Source organism: Letharia columbiana (assembly GCF_014066305.1).
Source record: "Letharia columbiana isolate WasteWater2 chromosome Unknown Sc0000004_s0, whole genome shotgun sequence".
Taxonomy (NCBI): domain Eukaryota; kingdom Fungi; phylum Ascomycota; class Lecanoromycetes; order Lecanorales; family Parmeliaceae; genus Letharia; species Letharia columbiana.
This window is the reverse complement of record NW_023501040.1, coordinates 1051571-1061064: the sequence shown is the minus strand read 5'-3', so window position 1 is coordinate 1061064 and position 9494 is coordinate 1051571. Positions and strand designations below refer to the sequence as shown.

At 50.0% G+C, this 9494-nt stretch overlaps 4 protein-coding genes across 4 annotated transcripts; 3 read left to right on the top strand and 1 right to left on the bottom strand.

Annotated features, from left to right (window-relative positions):
• Positions 1–511: 511 nt before the first annotated feature.
• HO173_002297 (uncharacterized protein) lies at positions 512–4865 on the top strand (the record flags this gene model as incomplete). The annotated part of the gene is made up of 3 exons (XM_037304231.1): positions 512–999; positions 1315–4055; positions 4114–4865. 3 exons carry the CDS (start codon positions 512–514, stop codon positions 4863–4865), a joined length of 3981 nt encoding a protein of 1326 aa, XP_037169026.1.
• A 1263-nt stretch (positions 4866–6128) lies between these two features.
• Positions 6129–6565, bottom strand: HO173_002296 (uncharacterized protein; the record flags this gene model as incomplete). Its single annotated transcript, XM_037304230.1, has 2 exons — positions 6129–6164; positions 6236–6565. 2 exons carry the CDS (start codon positions 6563–6565, stop codon positions 6129–6131), a joined length of 366 nt encoding a protein of 121 aa, XP_037169025.1.
• A 339-nt stretch (positions 6566–6904) lies between these two features.
• HO173_002295 (uncharacterized protein) lies at positions 6905–7211 on the top strand (the record flags this gene model as incomplete). Its single annotated transcript, XM_037304229.1, has 2 exons — positions 6905–7041; positions 7181–7211. 2 exons carry the CDS (start codon positions 6905–6907, stop codon positions 7209–7211), a joined length of 168 nt encoding a protein of 55 aa, XP_037169024.1.
• Positions 7212–8247: 1036 nt separating this feature from the next.
• Positions 8248–9445, top strand: HO173_002294 (uncharacterized protein; the record flags this gene model as incomplete). The annotated part of the gene is made up of 2 exons (XM_037304228.1): positions 8248–8712; positions 8819–9445. 2 exons carry the CDS (start codon positions 8248–8250, stop codon positions 9443–9445), a joined length of 1092 nt encoding a protein of 363 aa, XP_037169023.1.
• Between the last annotated feature and the right edge of the window lie 49 nt (positions 9446–9494).

The window sequence follows — 9494 nt, the reverse complement described above, 5'->3', positions numbered from 1 at the left end:
TATTATTATTATAGAACTTAATTTACGTCTTTTAATAAAGAAAAAGTTATAAAGTTTAATCTTATAATTAAAATAAATCTTAAATTAAAATATTTTTACTCTTCGAGAGTTAAATTTAATCTCGAAATTAGATTTAAAAATTAATTAATTTTTATAATTTAATTTATAAATTTAAACTTATATAACTTAAATACTTTGATATAAATACGTAAATTACTAGTTTAGTATTTTGATTTCTGTATGCTACATATAGATTAGCGTGTGAAAAGAAAGGTGGCTTTGCTTGTAGATCAGCTAGCTTCAGCCACAACAGCCAGGTCAACTAGAATTTACCCTGGCCACGAAGTTCCAAGACCGAGGCCACTCTCATCGACCGGTGACAACATTGCGAGCAACCATTCACTCTTTTGACCTACTCTAGCCCTATGCGCCTTGATCGTGCTTCCTAGGTTACTACATTATGCAATAGCTCTACACATCTCTACACCTCCCGCCCCAGGGGCCCCTTTCAATGGAGAGCTCGGCCACATCCATATCTCCGGCGCCATCAGTATCTGAGCCAAGAGGCTTCAAGGGACTCGTTGCCAAAGCCAAACTCGGGCGCAAGGATGCCCCATCCACCACTTCTCTCAATGGCTCCAGCGTTTCTGATGAAGTCAGCGAACGAGGCGGGATCAGGAACTCGGTGGATTCGTTGATGGACAAAGTACGCGATAGCAGAGGAAGCAGTCTCGACGATGGACTTCCTTCAGGACCAAGCAATCTGTCGAAACTGATACCAGGCCGCGTCAAGAAGAAGAGAAGGAAGCGCGAGGAGGCGGAGCAGCAGCAGCTACAGCAGGAGACGGCTGACACGCGTGGGCGCAGCGCCGATGGACAGACTGCAACATCCGCAGAGCCATCAGCGCTCTCTGGCAACAACAGAAGTCGAAGTGCAGTGGGAGAAGATGAGGATGAAGATGGCGGAAGTCTGATCACCATTGAATCGGAAACTGAACCGTAAGTAGGCCCACTCTTCTTGTCTTCCAGGCTTGCCAAGCCTTCGGCGACCCTGAGACCTGAGAGGCGTAAGCGCACGTCCGCAATCCGCAGGGGTACATACCTCGCACTTCAGCTGCAGACGCAATAACACCTAGAGCACATATCTCGAGATTCATTTTACAGACCCACCCTATTTCTTTGCCATTGCTTCAATTTGTTCATTCTTACCCAAGTCCTTTGGCGGCTTCTGCGAAGCCTTGTCTTGGAGTAGTATCCGGCGCCTGATTGTTGATACATGGGATCCTTCTGTGCTAATCTGGTATCTTAACGAAGACCTACTGTCTCGCCTCCTCCGCTCGTAAGCCATCAATCGCATATTGGCTTCTTGACATCCTCCTCGCCCTTGATCAACACCACCACACCCGGCGACACACCCAGCAATCTTCAACTCGACAGTCCCACTTTCCAGAACCCTCAATATCAAAAGTCTGCCACGCTACCGGTGACAGGTGGTACCACATTCTCAACCACAAACCTGGCACCCAACTATGCTCCTACGATGGACACTAGGGATGGTGGGAGAACTCTTAGCACTAGAGATGGCAGTAAGAGCCGAGGGGTCTCGCCAGGTGCAAGAATAAAAGATGTATTTACGGTTGGATCCAGGAAAAAAGACTCAAGTCCGCCAAAGAGCCCAGATCGCGCGTCAGTGATATCTTCTGGTAGCGGAAATGCTCTCCAAGCTTTATTCAGCAAAGACAAGAGGAACAGTATCAACCTGGGAAGATCTTCCAAGGCTTCGGACAGCAAAGAGTCGGTAGCCTCGAATCTGCAAAGCCCTTCTGCCAGTGTACGAGATCTCCCTACCATTGTCACAACTCCCAATACGCCTACAAGTGCCTCGCTCGACCCTCCGCAAACGCATGTCACGCCCCCAACACCAATCGACCAACGCCAAGATGTACCGAGTAGTCCATCACTAAAGACTATGGCTGCAGGCGCCGCAAGGACGAATCCGAATATGGCCGTATCTTCTTCCAATAACACGATCGCTCACCGTCGCGTCAGGTCCGATTCGGGCACCCTGGCGTCAAGCAAGCTGTCGAACGTGATGTCTGCTCCGCTCACACCCATGGCTGAAGAGAGAACTCCAGGTGCCCGAACCCCGTCTCAAGGCTCGCAGGCTGGAGGATTCTTCTCGTCTGTCTTTTCAGCCGCCCAGAATGCAGCCAATCAATTGAGCAGCACAATTGCAAATAATCAGACAAGGTCAAGAAGCTCTACACAGACAATTGAAGAGAACGACGATGAGCAGACCGATGGAGTGACGGCTATGGTAGCAGAAGATGCGCCCGTGAACGAGCAAAAGAAGCTAGCGGTGGAGACACTAGGTGCTGGTGATCTAAGTTTGAGCCACTTAGGGATAGGCTCCGATGCACCTCTTGCGAACACTGGTTCCACCACTACACTTCCGAACGGCTTGTCTGAAAATGGTCGAGAAGGTTCGACGGTCCAGCGGGAAGAAGCTGCTGCTCAAGTAGAGAACGTTTCTGCTGCCCGTGCTGTCTCTCAGGCTTATAGCCTAAAGCCAACGGAAGAGAATGCGTCAACACCCGTTGCTGAAGACGTGGCCCCTATTGTCAGACCAAGATCAACCTACGAATCAAGTATTATGACGGGTGACAAGACCCCTCCGAATGGGAGTGTGTATGAAGGAAATAATGGTTTTCGGCGCAGTGGCAGCGTTCGTAGCCGAGTCGGTACCATCGCTAAACGACACCGGAATAGCTCTTCTGCCACGGGTGGTACCATTGCTGCCGCCATAGCAGCAGGCAGCGCAGCCTTAGCAAATCCAGCGGCCTCAGGCGGTACTGCCAAACCTACCGGCTTTGCTGTAGCAAGCAAAAAACGTAATCGCGATTTCCACCAGCTGTTTCGTAGCGTCCCAGAAGACGACTATCTCATTGAGGATTACAGCTGTGCTCTGCAGCGAGACATTATCTTGGCTGGGAGGATATATGTCTCTGAAGGCCATATATGTTTTTCCAGCAATATCCTTGGCTGGGTGACTACGCTGATCATCAGCTTCGACGAGATTGTGTCTGTGGAAAAAGAGAACACCGCAATGGTGTTCCCCAATGCTATCGCCATCCAGACCCTACATGCAAGACAGACCTTCCGAAGTCTACTCAGCCGAGAAGCGACCTACGATCTGTTAATTGGTATCTGGAAGATTAACCACCCGTCACTCAAGAGCTCACTCAACGGTGTAAGACTTGAAGGCGGGACGGGTGATAAGACTGAAAAGGTCGATCCTAGTGGTAGTGATGAAGCCAGTGAAGTCAGCGACGAAGAGGAGGAAATTTATGATGAAGACGAAGACGATGATGAAGGAACCGGCAGCTTCACTGAGGTGCCTGAGGGCAGTATTGCTGGCAGTGAGCTTGCGGCTGATCAACAATCCAAAGCAGTCACTCGGAAAGCGTCGGCGATGGGTGTGGCAGCTGGTGCTGCAGCCGGTGGCGGGCCTACTCCGAGCGAGTCAAAGGCAGGCGAAAAAGCCGCAGCCGCGAGTGCTGCAAGCGCCGACTTTCCAGGTCCAGCGACACACGCGCCAACCGAGTGCGGCGATGGAGGTTCCCACTATGAGAGGCCTCTCCAGGATGACATTATCCCAGCCCCCCTAGGCAAAGTCTATGCTATGGTTTTTGGCGCCGCATCTGGAGGCTTTATGGCCAAATGGCTTCTTGATGAGATCAAGGTAACGGACCTCACAATGGAGGATGATAAGAAAGGTCTCTCGGAAGACAATAGAACCCGCAACTATTCCTACATCAAGCCGCTCAACGCCTCGATTGGCCCCAAATCAACGAAGTGTGTCGTCACCGAGACTTTGGACTCTTTCGACCTGGAGAAAGCAGTTATCGTAACACAGTCTACCCAAACCCCTGATGTGCCCAGCGGCAACCTTTTTGCCACTAAAACCCATTTCTGTCTAATGTGGGCACCAGGTAACGCCACGAGGCTGGTCATCAATTTTACAATTGAATGGACTGGTAAGAGTTGGCTCAAAGGTAGATCAATACGTGTAATGTACTCATGCAGACATCGTAGCTGACACAGCTGTGACAGGACCAATCGAGAAAGGCGCGAATGATGGACAGACAACATACTGCAACGACCTAGTCAAAGCCTTGAAAGCAGGCGTCACGTCTAGACCGAGAGCTGGTACCAACGGCTCGAAGCTCAAGTCAAAAGGTAAACGCAGAAAGGGAGATGCCGACCTTGCGCGGACATCTCCAGCGAGCGTCAAAGCTGTCGCCACTGGTACTCAACCGAAAGACAGCTCATGGGGACTGTTCGAGCCTTTGCATGGTATTCTAGGTCCCGTTGTCGATATATTCAGTCCAATGATCAGCTCGAATATGGTAATCGGCTTTCTCCTATTTATCATACTGTTCAATTGGTTACGTGGTCCTCGATCCTCCACATCGGGCAACAGCTTAGCCTACATTCCCACTGCACAGAGAATTGCGGCGTACGAGGAAATCTGGCGTAAAGAAGAGAGCGACTTGTGGGACTGGCTGGAGGAGCGCGTTGGTATGCAAGGCGCAGCATACCCAGGAAGCAGTGATCAAGACGTAGTTGCTCAGGCAAGAAGACAAAGAGAGCAGAGCTTGAGAAACAAAGGCTTGCGCTCGAAGCTAGCGGATGTGAAAATGAGTGAGAGGGAGGTTGATCATGCGATCAGGATTACAGAGGAGAAGTTGGGGATACTGAAGCAGGCGGTTCAGGAAAAGAAAGGCGTTCAGGACGAGATGGGTTCGCCTTCGAAGGCGGCTGTTGAAACCAATCGACCTGAAGCAGAGTTGGGAGGTCAATGATTGTACAGTTAAACGGTCAAGCATTAGCGAAGCTTATCATCATACACTATACAAAAGGAAACGTGCGCTGCATTGACACCCTGACCTCCATCAGTCGCTTAGAACAGCTCATGCCCTCTTGCGGAAGTAGAATCTCGAGCTGCGATCTCCAGCGTTGTGCGCTTGCCTCTTCTTTGTAGCACTCTTTTGACCATGTATGCGGCCAACGTTCAGATCGTCACCAGTTTCGCATTATCTGCTGCTTTGCAGTCCTTGCTTCCCTTTCCAGCGCTCAAAACTTTCTCTACAACGCTCAGCAATCGACCGTGGAGATGGGTTACCTTCAGGTCTTGCACACCTTTGTGCCTGCCTTGCTCGTTGACTCACTCTCAGCCTTGACGATCTCTCTCAACGGACAAAATCTCCCTAACCCGTCGAATACCACCCTCTGATCTCGGAACCCTTCAAAGAAGTAAACCGCCCTCCCTGTATACTTACCCAGTCATCCTCACCGATCACAACTACAGCATTGACCCCTATCCCAGCCTCAGCTTCCCTCCCGAGCCCTTCCGCTACCACGTCCCACCCGACTAGGAATTTTCCAATGAGCACATCATGTTCACAGACTACGGCCATTCCATTTCGCGGGCCGACGCCATACAAGCGCTGCTGAAAGCACCAGTGGTTATCATGCGGGAGATGGTGCTAAATACCCAAGATCCCGATGTTCCTGTATTCACAAATAACCTCCCCCCTCCGTCTTGCGTCTCTCATATTCCTTTACTGCAACAGCTAACCAGAGATGGAAATCACCTAGGTTGGACGCCACCCGCTTCTTCAGCTATGGCTCTGTGACGGTGACGAAGATGCCGTAAGCGCAGTTGAATCATGGGTATCTGGGATTCTGGTTCGCGGGGTTGATGCTGGTGGGAGTTGACTATGGGTTTGTGGAGATTGATATGCAGTTTGTGGATGAAAGGGGACAATTTGGACCAGGGGGGGCTTACGCTCGGGAGGGGAAGTTTCGCGTCGCGTTAGAGCGTGACGTGAGTTGGGGTTGGGATGGTTCATGAGAAGTGGAGTCGAAAATTGGGGGAGATACAATGCTTGCCCAGAATAAGGCATGAGATTAAGTGACTCCCACCTGGAACGCCGTTTCCATTGCTTCTCACTGCTGTTCATACACAACCCATGGTCCTTGCCATTCGAAACGCACTGCTGATCGAGATGTCCTCGAACGAGAATCCTCTGCCAGAAACCGCTTCCAAAACTGCCATCCTCCTTCTAGGAAATCGTCGTCCCTACAGCGGCCGAATGTCCCTACGTCACGGAGTCAGTACCTTGATCACGACTGACCAGTGTGATATCTTAAATCGATTAGTTCCACTCACAGCAGCATCTCCTGCGTTCCCTCTGCTATCTCCTGGTCCGTGACGTGCGCTGTCCGGGTGGAGTCGGACGCTATATCCGAATTGTATGAATCCGTCGCAAGACTGCTCCGTTGGGCATGATGAAGCGAGTGAGGGTGCCGGTGACGGATGTTCCATGCTGGCTATGGAGGCAATAGCAACAGGCTTGCCGAAGAACCTGGCCAGCTGCACTTCCGTGGAGTCGAGTTCCCCCGGCATGGGTCCTTCCTTGGGAGGTTTGATTTTCTTGACGAGCTTGCGGACGGTGCTTCGGAGCTTTTGAGCCCCTGGGGGGGAGGACTGGGTCGGCATTTCCTGAAGTGATTCGAGCTTCTGCTGTGGAAAAGCTGGCTGGACTGCTTTGCTGACCAGAGCTGCCGATCTAGAAAATCAGAGTTGTTTGTTGATTCTGATCCTGGAAAGAATCTACTTGAGTGATGTGTGCAACAGTGTCGAGGCAGAATCAATGTCAAGGGGCATCCGTGTTGATAGATATGTGGGTACAGGTCAATGTGTAAGCCGTCTCAAGGTTTCGAAGTCCGTCTCACGTATGAACATAAGCGTACCTGATAGCCTCAGTCAGCCTCACTCAACCCGTCCTGCACCCTGAACGAATTATCTTTCAGACTTCTGCATTCATTTTATCTGGTCATGAGATCTTTCGTCTATTTGCAAATGGATACACCTCCGGGCTTAGGGAAACGACAGGATCTCGCAAACCAGGCAACCTACAGTAGTCGGATCCGTCCTTCTGCGTTGTTCTTACCTGCGCAACCTATGAATATTGGGTGGGTCCAATTTTCCTTTCTTCCTCCCTTTACTTCCTCCATAAGGCTACATAACGCATATAAACCATCAGGTTTGAATGGCTGCTTGGTATTACTGAAGGGTGGAGCGGCTCTATCCCCAGTGAGCTAACAGGCTTAGGCGCAGGAGGGGAAAAGTTCTATGCAGCTAAACTTGCAGCCGCTTGATCCTTCAACTTCCCTCTCTGGAATCAGTGACACTAGAAGTTATTGAGTGATCACGAGAACAAACACATCGAAAAATCCTTCCAAATACCATCTGGTCGACTTTGTAGATTCTCTTCTTGCCGAAGGTGTAGCAGAATCGGGGGGTGGAGGCGGATGTTTCGGTTATGAGGAAAGAGAGGGAGAATGGGGGGGTGTGGGGGCCGTGGATACGTTCGCTATGTAGGGAAGGTAGCAAATTCATACATCGAGAGCGAAAAGTCCAAGTACAATTATTGAAGTCGTAAACTCCAGACCTGGTGCCGAAAATTGGAGATCCTGTTTACGAACTTTTCCCCAAGTAAAAGTCGTTATTGTACCTGCAAGGGAGTTGAATACGACTAACTCTGTTTACTTTGGTATCCTTTGACAGAGAGAACTGATTTGTTCTGATCGATACCCACAAAGATGTGCCCACATGGTGAAGAAAGAGAGCTTTCTCCTGTTGCGAACGGGACTCAAACCTCTCGGTATGACTTTTGCTACATGCTCTTACGATATGGAAAGTGCAGTGGAGTTCGAGGAGCCCTTGTTGGCTTACTTTTCGAGGGCAATATGGGAATGCGGTTTAGGAAAATCTGGGTGGTGGATGGTGTGTTGTGTGGTGATGTTGTTGTAACTGCAAGGAGCTGGATCGGGGTATGAATAATGAGTGAAAAGATGCATGATATCTAAAGGTTAAATGATGTTCTTCTTGACCTTAGATGAGTGTGCTATATGAATTGTGAAGTCCATCTTACGGCCTCCCTGACGGCCACAATGGAGCGTGAATTGTGACCTGCAGAGGATTCGGATGACTAAGAAAAATGTGGGGATAAATTCCGAACCTCAACTGGTCGTCACCAGCTCAAGTCAATATTTGGACCTTTCACTCTCATCGCAGAAATGGATTTAGCTAGCAGCTTTAGCCTGCGGCTCTTATTTCTTGCTTTTCTGTATCTCGCGGTCCAAAAGACCAGAGCCAGCCTCCAATACTGGCGCTTAATGAAGCGCTATACGTGCGGCCGCCCACGACAATACCATCACAAAGACCCAATATTTGGGCTAGACCTGTACAGAAAGACTGTGGCGACCAAAGCTAAAGGCGACTATAGGAATACGCTTCAAGGCTTCTTTCACCGCTACGGAAAGACATTTGAAACCCACGTCTTCGGTCAAACCGTAATCTACACCTCTGACGTAGAGAATATCCAAGCTATCAATACAACGGAGTTCGAGAACTTCGGCGTTGAAGGTATCAGGAAGCAAGCCAATGCAAGCTGGATTGGAGAGGGAGTTTTTGTTTCTGATGGCGAGATTTGGAAACACGCGAGGAAGATTGTTATGCCGATTTTTGCGCGGAAGCAGATAGCGGACTTGAAAAGGTTTGGGGAGCATCTAGAGAGGATGATGGAACTTGTGCCGGGGAATGGGGAGACGGTGGATTTGAGGCCGCTTTTGAGGAGGCTGGTGAGTTGGAGTGATGTTTTCGTGACCGAGTATTCTTCAAGTACATTAAAATGCGCGAGTCGATTGAGGACGCTGGCAGGTAAAGCTGATGGTTTCCTTTCCTAAGTTTCTCGACACATCCACAGACTTTCTGTTCGCCGAATCTGCCGATACTCTACTTCCCCATTCCTCCAAACTAGACGCTGAGAAGTTCCTCGCCTCCTTCGACCGAGCAATGCTAGGCGTAGACCGACGTATGTCGCTTCGGGGTCTAAGCTTCCTATGGGGTCGCGTTACAAGAGATCGAGAGTGGAAAGAGGCATGTGCAGAAACCCACGCCGTCGTCGATAGATATATCGAGCGCGCTCTATCCAAAAAATGCGACAGCGAGGCAACTTCCTCACCGCAACAGAGCTATGACACGGCCCATGCCGATAGTACTATCCCAGCGGATCAGAAACAGCCGGTCTCGTTCCTACATGAGCTGGTCAAGGAGACAAATGACCGCCAGTTCATCCGCGACCAAATAATCAGTCTCTTCTTTCCCGCCCGGGATGCAAACGCCATCGCAATCAGCGACCTCTTCTTCCAGCTGGCCCGAAATCCACGCGTCTGGGCTAAGTTACGTGTCGAGGTCCTCAGTCACGACGAACCGATCACGTTTGAGAGTCTGAAGAGTATGAAATATCTCCAAGCTGTCCTGAATGAAAGTAAGCAAAGTACCCAGGTCAAACACCAGTCCACCATCCTTTAAAACAGTTTTCATAATACTTCTTTCTTTCCCGCGCACATAGGTCTTCGCC